Raw genomic sequence first — 18,643 nt, 5'->3', positions numbered from 1 at the left:
TCCTGACCTGCATACAGGTTTCTCAAGACAAAAGTCAGGTGGTCTGGTAGTCCCATCTCTTGAAGAATTTTCCACAGTTTATTGTGATCCACACAGTCAAAGGCTTTGGCATAGTCAATAAAGCAGAAATAGATGTTTTTCTGGAACTCTCTTCCTTTTTCGGTGATCCGGAGGATGTTGGCAATTTGATCTCTGGTTCCTCTGCCTTTTCTAAAACCAGCTTGAACATCTGGAAGTTCACAGTTCATGTATTGCTGAAACCTGGCTTGGAAAATTTTGAACATTACTTTACTAGCGTGTGAGATGAGTACAGTTGTGCGGTAGTTTGAGCATTCTTTGGCATTGCCGTTCTTTGGGATTGGAATGAAAACGGACCTTTTGCAGTCCTGTGGCCACTTATGAGTTTTCCAAATTTGCTAGCATAGTGAGTGCAGCACTTTAACAGCATCATCTTTTAGGATGTGAAATAGCTCAACTGGAATTCCATCACCTCCACTAGCTTTGTTCGTAGTGATGCTTCCTAAGGCCCACTTGACTTCACATTCCAGGGTGTCTGGCTCTAAGTGAGTGATCACACCATCGTGATTATCTTGGTCATGAAGCTCTTTTTTGTATAGTTCTTCTGTGTATTCTTGCCACCTCTTCTTAATATCGTCTGCTTCTGTTAGGTCCATACCATTTCTGTCCTTTATTGAGCCCATCTTTGCATATAATGTTCCCTTGGTGTCTAATTTTCTTGACGAGATTTCTAGTCTTTCCCATTCAATTGTTTTCCTCTACTTCTTTGCATTGATCGCTGAGGAAGGCTTTCTTACCTCTCCTTGCTATTCTTTGGAACTCTGCATTCAAATGAGTACATTTTTCCTTTTCTCCTTTGCTTTTTGCTTCTCTTCTTTTCACAGCTATTTGTAAAGCCTCCTCAGACAGCCATTTTGCTTTTTTGCATTTCTTTTCCATGGGGATAGTCTTGATCCCTATCTCCTGTACGATGTCACGAACCTCCGTCCATAGTTCGTCAGGTACTCTGTCTATCAAATCTAAGAGTTCAGTACATGTTAACAAAAAAATAAAGTTTATTAGTGTTTAACATGTAATAATATTCATTAAGTGTATTTACATTGTGGTCACTATTGCATAAACTAATATTCAAATTTGTTAGTTCATAACAAGAAATATAATTGTTAAGGAGACTGCATATTTAGGCTATCTGATTCATACATTAATAGTCTCTGCAAGCAAGCTATATGGGATGCCAAATTTATATGCAGAAGCAGACCAAAGAGAGCTATAGATATTTAAAGGCATCAGGCTTTGGTATCAAGATGCAATATCTCTGTGTTAGATACATACCTATTACAAGAACAGATCTAATCTCTTGGTCAGCAAAACATCTGACTTTCTGGTTCTAGTTCTGACCTTCCCACTGTAGTTCTATTACTATTAATACTTTCTATACTTAGTATAATATCATAATTAGTATAATTACCTCCAGGCAGTTCCAGCTCTTAATGATGTTCTTATATATATCTCTGTTCTGTGTCTGTTTTCTTTAAAGGAAGGCAGTCATCTTCCAGGATCTTGGAAAGACCCCAGACATCATTGTCCCCTTGTATACTGATTCTGTATATTTCCCTAAAGCTCTATCCACCTGATGTGAAGAGCCTACTCGTTGGAAAAGACCCTGATGCTGGGGAAGATTGAGGGCAGGAGGAGAAGGGGGCGGCAGAGGATAGTTAGATAGCATCACCGACTAAATGGACATGAATCTGAGCAAACCCTGGGAGATAATGAAGAGCAGGGGAGAAGGACAGATGTACTGCAGTCCAGAGTCAGACAGAACTTAGTGACCAAACAACAAAGTCTCTGTCTGTAGTATGTGCGTGTATGTGTGCTAAGTTGCTTCAGTCGTGTCTGACTCTTTGTTACCCTATGGACTGTAATCCGCCAGGCTCCTCTGTGCATGGGGATTCTCCAGGCAGAAATACTGGAGTGGGTTGCCATGCCCTCCTGCAGGGGACCTTCCCAACCCAGGGATCGAACCTGCCTCTCTTATGTCTCCTGCATTGGCAGGCGGGTTCTTTACCACTAGTGCCACCTGCTACTGCTCAACTGAGGCCTTCTATAATGTGGAGTGGGAGATGCGGGAGTTATCTGTAGTGTAAAACTTGAGGGATGAATGATGGGGAATATTCCTCAACAATCAATAATGAATATTGATTTTCATTCATCTGAAGTATTTTCAAATTTCCCTTGTTATTTTTTTCTTTGAGCCATTAGTTGTTAAGGAGTATAATTTAACTTCTACCTGTTTGTGGATTTCCCAAATTTCCTTCTGTTACTGAGCATGCCTTTTAATCTGTTTTGGTCAAAGAACATACTTTGTTTTATTTATGTTCTTTTAAATTTATTGAGGCTTGTTTTATGGCTTAACGTATGTCAGTCCCAGAGCTTCCCTGGTGGCTCAGATGGTAGAGAATCTTCCTGCAATGCAGGAGACCTGGGTCTGATCCCTGGGTTGGGAAGATCCCCTGGAAAAGGGAATGGCTGCCTACTCCAGTATTTTCTCTCTCTCTCTCTTTTTTTTTTTTAACATTTTATTTTATTTTCCTGTAATCCAGTATTCTTACTTGGAGAATTCCATGGACAGAGGAACCTGGCCCAGGCTACAGCCCATGAGGTCGCAAAGAGTTGGACACAACTGAGTGACTAACACTTTTACTTTTCATGATCAGTCTTGGATAATGTTCGATTACATTTGCAAATAACTTCTTTTCAAGAAGTTTCTTTTGAAAGGATCAATCTGTTGCACATTGCTTCTGTTCACAGCCCACTGGCCTATACCTAGATACAGCATATAGCTAGCTGCAAGAGGCTTGAAATGTAATAGTCAGCAGGGGAGCCACGTGTTCAGTTAAAATTTGGGGTTCAGTTCAGTTGCTCAATCATGTTTGACTCTGCAGCCTCATGGACTGCGGCATGCCAGAGTTCCCTGTCCATCACCAACTCCTGAAGCTTGCTTAAATTCACGTCCATTGAGCTTGCTCAAATTCATGATGCCATCCAACTATCTCATCCTCCATCGTCCCCTTCTCCTCCTGCCTTCAGTCTTTCCCAGCTTCAGAGTCTTTTCTAAGGAGTCAGTTCTTTGCATCAGGTGGCCAAAGTATTGGAGTTTCAGCATCAGTCCTTCCAATGAGTATTGAGGACTGATTTCCATTAGGATTGATTGGTTTGGTCTCCTTACAGTACAAGGGACTCTCAAGAGACTTCTCTAACACCACAGTTCAAAAGCATCCATTCTTCGGCGCTCAGATTTCTTTATGGTCCAACTCTCACATCCATACATGACTACTGGAAAAACCATAACTTTAACTAGACAGATCTTTGTCAGCAAAGTAATGTCTCTGCTTTTTAATATGCTGTCTAGATGAATCATAGCTTTTCTTCCAAGGAGAAAGCATCTTTTAATTTCATGGCTGCAGTCACCATCTGCAGTGATTTTGAAGCCCCCAAAATAAAGTCTCTGTTTCCATTGTTTCCCCATCTATTTGCCATGAAGTGATGGGACCAGATGCCATGATCTTAGTTTTCTGAATGTTGAGCTTTAAGCCAACTGTTTCACTCTCCTCTTTCACTTTCATCAAGTGGCTCTTTAGTTCTTCTTCACTTTGTGCCATGAGGGTGGTGTCATCTGCATATCTGAGGTTATTGATATTTCTCCTGGCAATCTTGATTCCAGCTTGTGCTTCGTCCAGCCCGGCTTTTTGCATGATGTACTCTCCATATAAGTTAAAATTTGGGGTGGAGGATGTTAATACTGAAAGGAAGAAGAGGAGAATGGATTTTGGGGGACAGGTGTGTGATAGGCAGCATTATATTGTATTTGTGGTAATTTACTTTGAAATTTTAATACAAATTGTAATCTGAATCAATAGCTTGGGGTTATCATAAGGATTAATATAAATTATTTCTTTGGGGGTGCTGAGTCTTAGTGTGGAACGTGGGGTCATTGATCTCTGTTGAGGCATGTGGGATCTTTCAGATGCAGCATGTGGGATCTAGTTTCCTGACCAGGAATTGAACCCAGGCCCCCTGCATTGGGAGTCCAGAGTCTTAGTCACTGGACCACCAGCAAAGTCAAAAAAGTGATTTTTGATTGCATGGCTTGTTACATCAGAATCCACTGCCCTTGCATTAGTAAGATATAAGAAACCAGCAAATCCAGCCACCAAATCCAACCATCTTTGTTAGTCCTGGAGCCTCTTAGAAGTAGAACACATCACCCCTGTATCTTTCTGCTTCATGGGGGATTCTGTTTTCTTAAATCGCTGAAAAGATTTTACCATCTGTTTTCTGAGTACCTCTCAAGGTGCTGAGCCTTGTGGCTTGGAGGTATGTTTGTGCTAACTTGCTAAAAAATACTTTTGTTACTAAGTTTGAGAACATTGTTAGCATGGCACCTGGTAGGAAGATCACCGGAGTTGGGGTTATGTTTGTTGGCTGTACCTTTTCTCTCATCACTACTTGTATTTGTAAAAAAAAAAAAACCCAAAGAGACAATAAGAGCATCAAAACCAAAAACAATGCCCCCTGCCAAACTTCCAAAACAAAACCCCCTGCTCTTCAGTGAATAGCACTGGCAGGTTTGCTTCAGATCAGAGGATAGCTGGAGATCACTTGCAGGTAGAACCTTCTGCCTCTCCCCTCTCCTTCTCTCAGCGTGTATGCTTTAGTTATTGCTTCCTTCATGTAGAGGGCACAAGACCTGTGGCAACTGTTCCTTAAGCTTCAAGAACATATAGGAAGGAACTCTTCTCTCAACGCCAGTAGAAAAACTCCTGTGAAAGGACTCCATCCTGCCTTGTCCCTGAGGTCATAGGTCCTGTGATTGGCCAGCTTGGTCCAATAACCACCCCTCAGCACTCACTGTGCCTAGGGGGACTTAGTCATACCAGCTTCTCTTTGGCTACACATTGGAGTTGAGTGGCAAGAAAATGAGGGAGAGGGCTCTGTGTCATTGTGGAGAAGGAGCAGGAGTCAAGGGTATCAGCACAGGTGTGATGTGGGAGAATGATTGGCAGGGCAGCCATTCCAAACTGTGTCGGCTGTATCAAACTGCTATGTTTTACACATGTAATTTAATTGGGTAATTTACTTGATCTCCCTGATGTCACCTTCATTTATGTGGATAACTCTTACCAATGCAAGGTCTTGTGAGGTTTACTGTGTATAAAGTCATAGCACATGGAGGTCATCAATGAGTGCGAGTCTGCTGCTGCTGTTGATGCCGCTACTGCTTTTGCTGTATCGTTAATGTCACCATCATCCCTTTCCCCCAAGTTCTCATATTTAACTTCTGTTTTTCTTTAACACACCCTTGAGAATGTTCATAAACCTTTAGCTCTCCATTAACTATTGAAGTTTAATTTCCTTAACTACTCACTGTTTCTTTCAGATCCCCCCAGGACCTGGTCCCCACATCTCCTTTTCAGCTTCATCTCTCCACCTCTCTCTACCTCCCTCTTCACACTCTGTGCTTGGGCTATAAGTCTGCACTTCTGTGAAGACCTCATGTGTAAAGTTTTCCATACCTGTTCCTTTGCTGATGTTGTTACCTTGCTTGGAATACCTCTTTTGCCTACCTTCTCTCTCTAGAATTCTGTTGTTTGTTTTTTTTAAAGTCCCAGGTTAAAGCTTGAGACCTGATCCCTTCTCTGTTGCTTTCCCTGATCTTTTTCAATGGCAGGGAGCATTCTGTAGTTCACGGTACTTTGTGCCTGTATGCACATAATTTATTTTTGCTCCTTTTAATTTAATTTATTTTTACAATTGTTTATGTGCTAGTCTTTTTTTTTTTTTACATTTTAAAATAGTCCAGGCCAATTATTTTATAAGATGTCCCACAGTCTGAATTTGTCTGATTGTTTCCTAGTTATGTTTGTTGTAATTATTTATTACCCCGTCTTGCCCTTTTTTTATCTACTATAATCTGATTTTTAAAAATGGAAGAGAATCAAGGATGTTTGTTACCTTGTTTGAGTTGCATTCTAACTCTCATTGGGTATTTTCAAACCTAATTATTATTTTTGTGTTTTGCCGTGACACTTTTGGAAAGAAGATAAATATAGGGTACAGTAAAAGGGCTATTAAATGCTTAGGGAATGTTTTTGTCAACTGTGTTTTTGCCAGCTATTTTGTTAGTAAAGAACTCATTTTTAACCCTGTTTATTTATTTATTTATTTTTTTAAGTTTTAAAATTCTGAAATTTTTTTTTCCTTCTTCAATTTTTTTAATTTAATTTAATTTTTAAACTTTACAATATTGTATTGGTTTTGCCAAATATAGAAATGAATACGCCACAGGTATACATGTGTTCCCCATCCTGAACCCTCCTCCCTCCTCCCTCCCCATACCATCCCTCTGGGTCGTCCCAGTGCACCAGCCCCAAGCATCCAGTATCGTGCATCGAACCTGGACTGGCGACTCGTTTCATACATGATATTATACATGTTTCAATGCCATTCTCCCAAATCTTCCCACCCTCTCCCTCTCCCACAGAGTCCATAAGGCTGTTCTATACATCAGTGTCTCTTTTGCTGTCTCGTATACAGGGTCATTTTTAACCCTGTTTAATGTTGAGAATTTTTAATAAAATGTGTGAATCGTGGTTATACTTGCAAGAAGACTCTGTACAGTATTTCAGTAATTTCTGAACATGAATTTCTGTAGCTCACTACTGTGCTTTTTTGTTTCATTTTTTTTTATTTTTGAAGAAAGTTTGCTTTGATTTATTGTAATGTTGTTACACTGATAAGCTTACAATCAGTGAAAGCAATGGCATAGATGTGTTAACAGCATGTTGCAGTGAGAAGGATAAGGCAGATCTTTGTGTATAGGCAGGCAAATCTCTCTGAGAAATGATTAAATTTACTTTTTCAGCTTTATTGAGGTATAATTGACATGTAACATTATTTAAGGTGTACAATGTGATGATTTGGTATACATATATATTATGAAGTGATTACTACAATAAGATTGAACAACACAACCACTATCACGTCTTATAGCTACCTTTTGTTTTGTAGTGAGAACTTTTAAGAGCTACTCATTTAGCCACTTTCAAATATTCAATATGTATTATTGACTATAGTCATTATGCTGTACATGAAATCCTCCAGGTATAGTTATCTTATGGCTGGAAGTTTGCCTGTGGCTCAGTACAATGGATGTAGGGCATCTGTGGTTTAAAGTGGGACAGTTTTCTTCAAAAACGTAACTCCATGATATTGACTTGTTTTACTTCTTTGTCACGTAGTGGAAAAAATACCAGTTGTTGAGGTATTAAATATTTTTAAAGCTTTAGTTGTTTGAGGTTTTACTTTATTTTTTACACATGACTAAGTTAATTCTAGGAATATTTACTGGATGTCAACATGGGGCTTATTGTTCAGAACACAGTCTTTGCTTAGCTCAGTCTAGCATCAGAAACAAAGGATAAAAATGTTTTATTAGTAAATATTTTCTGAGCACCTACTGTGTGCCAGACACTGTTCTGAAGCATAAGTCAGATACAGTTTCTACCCCCTAAGGAATTTGCAGCCTTGTGGATGAGTCAAACAAGTAACCAGCCACTATAGCACAAGGTGCCAGGGTCGGGAAACATACAAGAGATGCTAGGAGTCCAGGGGTGGGAATTCTAATTAGAGGTAGGGCACTTGATGAGTGATAATCCAAGGCAGAAAATCAGAGCCAAGGATATTCTAAACTGAGAAACATTGGATGAGAAATCTCAGAGGCAAAAAAAAAAAAAAAATGTGACCTATCTAGGGAGTTGCAGAGACAAAGTTAAAGCAGTTTTTCTCAAGATGTGTCCTCTGTTTGCTTGAGTCAGAATCATCTGGGAGTGATTCTTAAACCCGCAGATTCAGGTGACTCTCAAACTCACTGAAATGTGAGAAACATATTTTAGTTGAGAGTTAAGGGATATGAAGGAAAAATGAAAATATAGTGTAATATATGCCATGTTTTTTTTTGTTTTGTTTTGTTTTTTTCATGCCATGTTTAAGGTACACATAAAATTCTGTGATTAGCTTTATTTGTATAAACTACTTCCCTGGTGTCTCAGAATCTGCCTGCAGTGCGGGAGACCTGGGTTTGATCCCTGGGTTGGGAAGATCCTCTGGAGGAGGGCATGGCAGCCCACTCCAGTATTCTTGCCTGGAAGAACGTGGACAGAGGAACCTGGTTGGCTATACAGTGCATGGGGTTGCAGAGTCGGACATGACTGAGTGACGAGGCACAGCACAAAACATTTTACGTTTGCTAATTCCTGTCTTTAAGTGATGGCTGGGTAGAGTGGGACAGGGATGGGGAAAAGGGAGGAATATTACTATAAAATTTATCTCTTTACCCCTAGATGATTCTAAAAAGTCTGTTTATCTTTTATTCATTTAATGTTTTTGTTTTTCTTTTAGTCCAAGGACAAAATGATGAGAGGCTCTCGCAGAGGATGTGTTAGACTCAGAGTGAGTATTTATTCATTTTTATGAAAACCAGTTTTGACAGAAAGAAAACTATTTTGACAGATTCATGGGAATCTAAATTTAGTTTAGCTCCCTTACTTAATTGGTGGGGCAGACAAGTTTAAGGCTCAGAGGAAAAATGACTTCTCCAGGGTAACTCCAGAACCAGGGCTAGAGTTCAGTTCTTTTGGCCCATTAATTTAATGTTGTATCCATGACTTGATGCACCTACTGATTTTTTAAATCTGTTTTGTATCCAGGGACAGGGGCTGGAAATTAAATAAGTTGTAGTGTTGGCAATAGAGTAAGCAGTAGGAAAAAACTCTGAAAAATCCCCACTTTCAGCTGCTTAATTCTTTCTGTTCAACACTATTTAATAATGGGTGTTGCAGCAGTTATGTCCCTTAGAAATATAATGTGAGCAACATATATAATTTAAAATTTTTGTTGTGTCACATTGAAAAAGCAGGTGAAATTAATTTTAATGATATGTTTTGTTTATGCCAGTATATCCAGAATATTATTTGAACATGCAATCAATAAAAAAATTATTGCGATATTTTACGTTCCTTTTTTTCATACTACGTCTTTGGAATCCACTATGTCTTTTGTACTTATGGCACATCTTGGTTCAGATCAGCTGCATTTCAGGTGCCCTATAGCCTCATGTGACTCAGGGCTACCTATTGGACAGTACAGGCCTATAGCTTCAAACTGTTTTCTATTTCCTGTTCAGTTTCCGCCATTGTCTGAATAGCTAAAGACAAGGACGAATGCAGGGTTGAGGATATAGTTTCTAGTACTCAACTGTATCTGAAGAAGGACCTATCTCTGTCGTAACTATTAATAGGTAAATGTGCTTCTAGTGGCATTTTCTTCTTTCGGATTCCTGTTGCTTTCTTTCTGCCATCTTTTTTTCTGTACCCTTACTTTTGAGGATGTAAATGTATTTCATAAATATATGATTGCCTTTATTAGCAGTAGGTTATTGGTAGAAATGGGAGATAACTCTGAGAAAGAAATCAAATTCTAATGGAAAAATTTTGACACTGAGATAGGAGTTAAGTATGGTGAATTTGCAGGATGGAAATGAGACAGGCTTGTTTTGAACAGATGGTGTATATATGACAGCATAAAGATTTTTGAAAATTCAGCTTATTGTGCTCTTGGCTATTTTTCCCCTTTCCTTTGGTTTTTGCTTTTGCCTTCTTGGTTTAATTGCTTTTCTAAGCACTTGTTATTGACCTCAGTCACCGCTCAGTCTGGTATTAACTGCTTTCTTGGCTTGAGATAGACTCAGTCAGTAGTGAGACTTTGGCAGCGCTGTAGTGAGACAGCTCTTCAGTTGAATTCAATCTGGATTGTTACACTTAATGCACATTTTTTTTCTTTTAAATATAGCTTAATTATTTATGAAACCTCGTGGCTACCTTGTAGGTTAAGAAGTAGAATTTGGCCCAGTTACTGTGGAAGCCTGTCTCTGTGTCCCGTTCAAATTGCATCTGCCTCCCTGTCTCCTAAAGTAACCACTCTTGTTTTATAGGAACCACTTCTTAGATTTGCCTTCCTAAATTCTACATTTTATCTTGCCCATTTAAAAAAATTGGTATCTTTTGTTTGCAATTTATCTGTTGATGACTCCAGACCCTTTGACCTGTAGGAGTTTTCCATAGTGGAGGTTTTATCGATTGCGTACTGGTGCAATTCAGCATGTTCCTGTCTCTTTTCCTACATATTGGCAGCTGATCCAGAGACTGAGTCAGACTTAGGTTTGATCCCTTTGGCAAGACTTTAGGCTGTGTTGTATTCTTTTATTAGGAGGCAGTGTCTGGTTTTTGCTCTTCATTGGTATTAGCAACTTTGTTCTTGGCTGCAGGATGTCAGTTTCCTAACCAGGGATTAAATTTGGGTCACGACACTGAAAGTTGCTGAGTCCTAACCACTGGACCACCAGGGAACTCCCAGATATTACCAACTGTTGATGCAGTACCTAGATCCATTTGCAATATTATATTTTATCATTTTGTTTAAATTTTTATCAGAAATAATCATATAAGGAAACACTTCATCAGTTATTTGGTTACCCAGTGCTACAATTCAAATAGGATAAATAAATGCTTGATTATTTCCTTTTACTTACTCAATGTTCATAATAATGGACTTAAAACAACACTCATATATATATATATATAAATGTCTGTATATATCCAAAAGAATTGAAAGCACAGCCTTGAGTGGATATTTGTATACATAGGTGCTGTTTGCAAAAGCAGCAGCACCTATTGTGAGCAACTATTGTTACTCACAATAGTCTAGACATGGAAGCAGCCCTAGTGTCCATTTGATGGATGAATGGCTAAACAAATGTGATATATCCATAACAATGGAATAGTGTTTAGTCTTAAAAAGAAAGGAAATTCTGACACATGCTACAACATGGATGAACTTTAAGGGCATTTGCTACATGAATTAGGTCAGTCACAAAATGACAAATACTGTTTGATTCTACTTACATGAGGTACCTAGAGTTGTCAAATTCATGGAAACAGAAAATAGAATGGTGGCTTCCAGGGGTTGAGGCTAGGAGGATTAGAGATTTCTTGTTTAATGGATACAGAGTTCCAGTTTGAGAAGATGAAAAAGTTCTGAAAATGGATGGTTAGGATGGTTGTACAACAATGTGAATGTTCTTAAAAATATTAAAATGGTAAATTTTATGTTATGTGTACTTTACCACAATTAAAAAAAAAACACATTTTTTTAATCTACAGTTTTTTAATCTACAGTTCTGTAGATCAAACACCTTAGAAAGGTTCTCTCCTTGTTGAAATCATGTTAGCCAAGCCGGGCTCTTATTTGGAGGCTCTGAGGGACTACAAGGGGAGAGTCTGCTTCCAGGTTCATTCAGGTTGTTGGAAGAATTCAGTTCTTTGTGATTAAAGGACCAAGGTCCTCATTTTCTTGCCGGCTGTCAGCTTGAGATCTGTGCTTAACTTCTAGAGGCTATGCATACTCCTTGTCCTTGTGGCCCCTCCATCTTCAAGTCAGCATGGTGCATGGAATTCTTTTAGTGCTTTAAGCCTCTCTGACTTCTCCTTTGTGTTACCAGCTGCAGAAAACACTCTGCTTTTAGAAAGTCTTATATGATTAGAATAGGTTATACCCACCAGATAATCTCCCTTTTGCCATGTGATCACTTCAGAGATTACTCTTCCTGTAACATAATCCCTACAGTAACTTCTCATCATATTTGCAGTTTCCACTCACATTCAAAGGGGAAGAGAGAAAACAGGGACGGGGTCATTGGGCGGGGTGGTATTTTAGAATTCTACCACACAGCATGACCGAGAAGAGCTCACTATACCTGTGTTTGAATCTTATTTTTGCTCTTTGCTTTGTTGACTGGAAGAGGGAAGCAATCGGTAATTCTCCAGACCTTAGGTTTTCTCTTCTTTTAAGTGGGGATGATAATATCCTTGCAGAATTTTGTGAGGATTACTCACTTATTAGGCTTTTAATTAGTTGTGTGTGTGTGTGTGTGTGTGTGTGTGTGGTGGTGTGTATGTGTGTTTTAAGAGGCTTTGTGTTATTTTCAAGAAGCTGAACTACCATTTGGCTTTCTATTTAGGAAACATCTGGAGAGTTTGTTTGCAATATAGATTTCCAAGTTCCACTCTAGTGATATACTGTTTTAGAACTGGGTCTGGAACCTTTTATTTTTAAACAGCTTCTCCAGGTGATTGTGTTGTACAGCCAAGTTTGGGACCACTGGTGTGGTAGAATCAGAGAGACCTGGAGCTGAATAGCATTTAGCTACACCCCTTACTGACTCTGTGCCTTTGAGCAAATTTCTTAACTTCTATGAAGTAACATCTAACTTGTAAGATTGTGAGGTTTAGCACTTATGTATGTACAGAGTTTGGCACGTCGTACACATGCAGTGGTAACTGCTGTGAACGATGATGGTAGCTGTGGTCGTGATGATGCACCTATCATCGAGATTCCAAAGGAACATAACAAGCTCTCACGGGTCTCTTCCTGCCTATTCATCCATCCTATCCTATGTTCTAACCACACCACACTTTGTTTCTTCAACCTTGTATCATATATTTTTCTATGTCAGGAGTATTCTGTGCCCTTATCTGGTGAGCTCATCCTTTTTTTTTTTTAAGTTTAATATTACAATCATGAGGCAGGACAGGACAGTTCACAGGCAGCTTCCCAAAGACAGGCCAGGTCTTCTCCCCAGGCCAGTGCACTGCCCCACAGAGCACCCAGGCAAATGGGCAGGGAGGCCCACCCTCAGTCCAGCTTCTCCTGCACAGAGAGCACGTACACTCGCTAAGCTCGCTGCCAGAGTTGTAAGCAATGGTAGCGTTGTTCAGCAACAGGATCTGGCAGGCCAGCTGGGCCTCAGTCTTCTTCCCCAGGTAGACTGACTGTATAACAGGTCCCCATGGTTTAGATCCGTAAAGCAAGCACAGCCTGGCTGCTGGTCACCAGCAGGTTGTCTGAAATGACCCTCAAGCTTGCACCACAACCCAGGTCTTGCTGACTGGAGTAGAGCTTGATGCCTGTGCTGCAGTCCCAGATCCCGACAAGGTCATCTAGACCACGGCTGGTGGCGCAGGAGGTGGTGTAGGGGAGGGAGGTGACATCTCCACGGTGAGTGAACATGTGGCTGACCTGGTTGCCAGTCAACACGTCGCACAGGCGCATGGCCCCATCTTACCTTGCACTGACTAGCCCTGTGGTCTGGTCAGTGTACATAGTCGTGATGGCCTCTGAGTGGCTTTGCAGAGTGAAGAGGCAGCCTGAGTCCTCCAGTCCGATCACCCTCAGTGTGTGGCCCTGGCTCCCAGTCGCCCAGTGCCTGGCCTCTGCCTCCAGGCTGTGATGGGCTTCTGGTGTGCACAGGGCACTGTGGGTCAGTGCTGCTGTGTCCCTGCTGCTGTACGTGGGGAATTTGGGGGACTGCCCTGCCTTGGGGCCCCTCGGAACTGCAGGAAGCTGAGGGCAGGTGTGCGTCTCCAAGGAGAAGTCAAGGAAACTATTGAGCCAGGCAGCCAGTCCTTTTGTCTCCGTGTTGCCAGAGGAGACCTCCTCGGTGCTGCAGTGCAGAGTGCCCTCGATGGCCTCCCACACCTCCAGCCGACCACTGCTGCACCCACCACGATGGGATTGCCCTCAGCTCCAGGCTCCACATAGAGCCGTCTGTGCTGGGGGACCAGATGAGGAAAGGAAGCTCTGAGAGGAGTGCCTCCCTCATTCTCAGGGCCCTGGGGCAGGGTGGGTGCAGGGCTGGTGTGTGGACAGGAGCCATTCTGAATCTCTTCCTAGTACACCGGCTGCACCAGGTGGCTGACATCATTGCCTGGGGAGTCCTGAGCAGGGCGGCAGCCCACCCAGTGCTAGGACTCAGGCTGAGTTAGCTCTGGGAGCTGCAGCTATGCTGAGAAGTTGGTGTTGATCAAACAGGTGAGGTCTGACAGATCCCCAAAGAAGGGAGGCAGTGGAGGGCCCTGTGATGGTACCGTAGTGGAGGACTGTCCCCGGGCCACTCTGGCCACCCTTCCTGCTATCTGACAGCCGTTCCCAGCTCTCTTGAGCCTCCAACACATTGCCAACACCACTGTCATGGTGCTGCCCGCCTGGTCGCCAGATGCTGGTGAGGTCATTTCCGATGTGTGCATCCCATACACACATGTGGCCTGCCAAGCAACAGCTCACCAGGAGCATCCCATCGTTGGCCAGAGACTTGATGTCCGTGAGGTGCCCATGCAGCACCAGGGGCACGATCTCCGTCTCAGGTGGCTTGTAGCTGTAGTCACTGCAGGCCAGCACCCCATACCATGGGTTTGCCAGGGTCGTGCATCAGGATACTTATAGTTACTCGGGCAGAGCATGCGGTACAGGCAGAGCAGCAGCAGCACAATGATGCCCGAGGCCTCGCTGAGCCCCACCACCTTGTACGGGGTGATGTCTCTGTGTGCATGCACCATCTGGCCCCTGAGGCTGGCCTCCCAGAGCCCATTCTGCCCAGACCATAGTGGAAGCCAGGGGTTGTGGGTATCCTGAGGGTGCCGCCCCTCCAGAGGCCTCCGTTGGGTTTGAGGCGGGGGGTGACAGGCAGCAGGTTGACGTACCTCTGGGCCAGTGTGATGATGTAGTAGCTGAAGAGTGTTGGCTAGTGGCAGAAGGACAGTTTCCTCCAATGTTCCTCATCCTCAGGTCCCCAGGTTACTCTGGGGCTGGGCTATCTTGGACACCCTCAGGTGGACCACTGGGCCTGGGCAGCTCCCCTGGCCATGTCTGGTTCTTGGGTGACTTAGAGGTGTCAGGTGGGAAGATGGAGAAGGTGGGATCTGGGTAGCTGGAGGGCACCACATCACTAGGTACAGGCAGGGGAGCCAGGGTGCTCTCACCCAGAGAACCCTGTTCTATCACCTGGGCAGCTAGGTCTGTGTACACCAGGATACCAGTCAAGACAACAGTGCCGGCCATGGTTGGTGCTGTGTTAGGCGGGTTCAGGCCAGGAAGCAGACTGCATGCAGCCTCTTGGGGAACTGTAGGTTTTGGAGGGAGAATGGTTGCAGCGTGATGGTGTAGGGTGTGGACAACTGCCGCTCAAGGCGTGTTGGCCATGCCACTGGCTTAGCAGGGGGCAGTCGGGCCTCAGGGGGCAGCCACTTATTCATATCTGCCAGCTCTGTCCAGCAAATGTCAATGAACAGTGCTGAAAAACAGCGTTTGAAGGAAGAAGTCAGACACTGGCCCACAATGGCAAAGCAATAAAAACTCCTGAGTGGCAGGCATGAGGGTGAAGTAGCCAACGAGGATGATGCCCAGCTCTGTGACCATGGTTTTCATGATGGACCAGCTCTCTCTGCTTAGGCCTTGGGCAATGCGCAGCTTCCTCTTGAGATCCACTGGGGTGGAGACCACTGACTTGGTGAGCACCAACACGTTCTCTAGCCCAGTGATCACCACAAGGTAGGGGAAAACCTCACCACTGTTGAGGGTGGGCATCAGGCCAGAGAGTGTGCAGAGCCCCACAGATGTGAGCAGTGATCCGAGTACTGTGACCATGGTGGGCAGAGCCAGCCCCTATTTGGACTTGGCTCTGTGTATCTTGCACGTGAAGGAGAAGTAGGCCTGATGTAGGTAGGCACAGGACGATGAGCTCAGCAATGCCAGTCTCCTCCTTGAAGTGCACGTGGACCAGGCTCTCTGCCCAGTTGGGACTGGGGTGCAGGAGCATCAGGGAGGCCCGCAGACTGCCCAGAAACTTGAATGGTAATGCTGGAAGACCAGGATTATGGTGTACGAGACCACTCTCTTCCTGGTGTAGAGGCTGTACTCACGGAACAGCCCATGGTTGTAGCAGGTCTGAGATACCTCTCCTGCAGCCTTTCAGTCAGGGTCATCCTCAGCTGAAGTCACCTTGCTTCCCTCCTGGGAAGTGACCGTGGATCAGCCTGGCACACATTGGACAGCCCTGACAGTGGACACTGTCTGCACACACGAGTCTGAAGCAAGTTCTTGAAGCAGTATCCCACCGTGTGTGGCAGATGGCAGGCAGTACATGGTGACCAAGCTCATCTTTTAAGATACTTTTCAAATGGTGATTCTTCATGAAGCCTTCCTGACCCACACCCTTCTAACAGATTTGATCCTCTTCCGTTTGTGACTTAAAACCATGAAAGGGCTTTTACATGATATTACATGTTAAGTAGTCTGTTTTCTCTGCCCACTAGTGAGTTCACACCCAGTGTCACAAATGCATGGTACATTGTAAGTAGGTATTCAAAAAATGCTTCTTGTTGATTTCATGTAATTATAAAAATAAGGAATACACTTTAGGGAATTTACCTTTACTATAGTTTATAGACAAAAGAAGTTAAACACAGTGGCGTGGATGTGTTTTTTTAAAAAGAAGAAAAAGAAAAAAAAAAGCACAACACCCACGTGGTTTTAGGCCACATGAAAGAATAGGGAAAGGAACCAGTAGTTACTGAGGAAGCTCTTTGGATCAGTGTTGTCAGATTTTCATTGATATCCCCATGATAATCCTCTCAGGTCAGTGGTGGTATTTCGTTTTACAAATGAGAAGATGGAGACTCACAACTTTTAGTAGCTTACCAAAATCACATAGTTAGTAAATGGTGAATCTGGGGTTGAACTTGGGTCTGTCTCATTCCAAAGCCCTGTTCAGCCCTTAATGTTACCAGGCTCCTATTCTTCTTGACTACAAGAGTCAATAATGCAGATGCTCCAACTTGATGCACAGAAGTGAAAAACTAGTGGAGGAAGATGAAGTTTGGAAAACCATTTCCTTCCCATCTTTGTTTGACTGTGTTAATGTCAGAGTGTGGCCACTAGATGGTGCCCTTGCCTTGATGGAGAAGTACAATAGTCAGTTGAGTCCTGGGGTCTGATTCCCCCCCCCCCCCCCTTCTGGGACTCAACCACAAGCAAAGCATTAATATTTCCAGGTAACATGAAAAGTGGAGAAGTGTTAGTATTAAAGAGGCAGTGTGGGGGTAGAGACAAGGTAAAAAGTGAAATAGAATTCAAATCCAGATTTGCCACTTACTAGCTTTGTGACTTCAGGGAACTCATTTATTCAGTTCTGAGTCCTATTTCCTTTACCTCTGGAATGGCCTCGTGTCATTTACTCATGTAATTATGAATATCACATTAACTGATACATTAGAAAGTATCCAAACAACGTTTGGGACTTCAGTTCTTAATGAATGATAGTTACTATTGTTACTAATTACTATTGGTGAGATGAATATCAGATTCTGAGGAATTCTGCAGGGCCTTAGGAATAACCAAAGTAATCACTAAATGTATTGTGACTTTTTTTTTTTTTTGGTATTGTGACTTTTTGAAAACTGTTAATCCATATGTGACTTTTTTTTTTTTACCAATCCAGTGAAACTGAGTACTTCATTTATTTATTGTGCTTATCATCAGAGTTGATTGATTCCCTGAGGAAGGAGTCTCATATTCTCTTAGTCCATCACAAGAGAGTACAGCACTGTCCTGTGATGGGTTAAAAGTTTTAGCACTGATTTCTTCCAGTGCCTTATTTCAGTGATTCTACATTATTTTTGCATACGTTAACATCTATGGCATTGGAATGCATTTTATAATCACTGATATCTTAGCATAGATACAATTAGATATTTTTAGATTAATGTATCTGGAGAAGGCAATGGCACCCCACTCCAGTACTCTTGCCTGGAAAGTCCCATGGACGGAGGAGCCTGGTGGGCTGCTGTCCATGGGGTCGCTAAGAGTCGGACATGACTGAGCGACTTCACTTTCACTTTTCACTTTCATGCATTGAAGAAGGAAATGGCAACCCACTCCAGTGTTCTTGCCTGGAGAATCCCAGGAACAGGGGAACCTGATGGGCTGCCGTCTATGGGGTCGCGCAGAGTCACGACTGAAGCGACTTAGCAGCAGCAGCAGCAGCAGATTAATGTATAACCATAAGAGTGTCCTTCTCCCCTGTCCTCTTAGATCTACATCCTGTCTGCATCATCCTGTCAGTTGTTTTCTCATTTCATTATGAAAAAGTACTCTATTGGTTTATGTCCTTTTTTGTTAATTCACTAGCTTTTTTGCAGGCATCATCTCTTCTCTGTGAATTTGACATTAAGAATCTCTTCTCTGACTTTCTTGTACAAGATGTACATCTATTTAATCTCTTGTACAAGATGTACATCTATTTAATCATCTTGTACAAGATATTCATCTATTTAATCTCTTGTGATTAGTACATAGATGTCATTAATGCTATTTTCCGAATGTTTATCATATTTTATGGCTATAAATTTAAAAATAAGGTGATAAAAAAGGATGTTCCAGGAAAATAGCAAAAGAAAGCTAGGAAATAGTATTATTAATAATATCAGAAATAATAGACTTTAAGGCTTGCCTGGATTGATTTCAGAAAGTAAATCTAAGTTTGATTCTAGGAATTATATAACCTTAATCTTCAGCTTTTAAATTAAAATTCCTGGGAATCTAATAATGAACTATTGGTGGTAAAATAAATAAATAATAGACTTTAAGAAAATGATTAGAATTGTATGGGAAAAGAGGG

General features: G+C 42.2%; 1 protein-coding gene and 1 pseudogene across 5 annotated transcripts in view; one reads left to right on the top strand and one right to left on the bottom strand.

The window, feature by feature from the left end:
- Positions 1-18,643, top strand: part of OSBPL9 (oxysterol binding protein like 9) — a 164,439-nt gene that overhangs the window by 19,590 nt on the left and 126,206 nt on the right. For all 5 annotated transcript variants that reach the window (XM_055585927.1, XM_055585926.1, XM_055585925.1 and 2 more), the window contains exon 2: positions 8,476-8,526. In XM_055585927.1, coding sequence (XP_055441902.1) covers positions 8,476-8,526 — 51 coding nt within the window. The remainder of the gene's footprint in view (positions 1-8,475; positions 8,527-18,643) is intronic.
- Positions 12,826-15,870, bottom strand: LOC129655463 (sterol regulatory element-binding protein cleavage-activating protein-like; annotated as a pseudogene).

Source organism: Bubalus kerabau, chromosome 6 (genome assembly GCF_029407905.1).
Source record: "Bubalus kerabau isolate K-KA32 ecotype Philippines breed swamp buffalo chromosome 6, PCC_UOA_SB_1v2, whole genome shotgun sequence".
Classification (NCBI taxonomy): Eukaryota; Metazoa; Chordata; class Mammalia; order Artiodactyla; family Bovidae; genus Bubalus; species Bubalus kerabau.
Note: the sequence above shows the minus strand (reverse complement) of the source record. Positions and strands in the feature narration are given on the sequence as shown.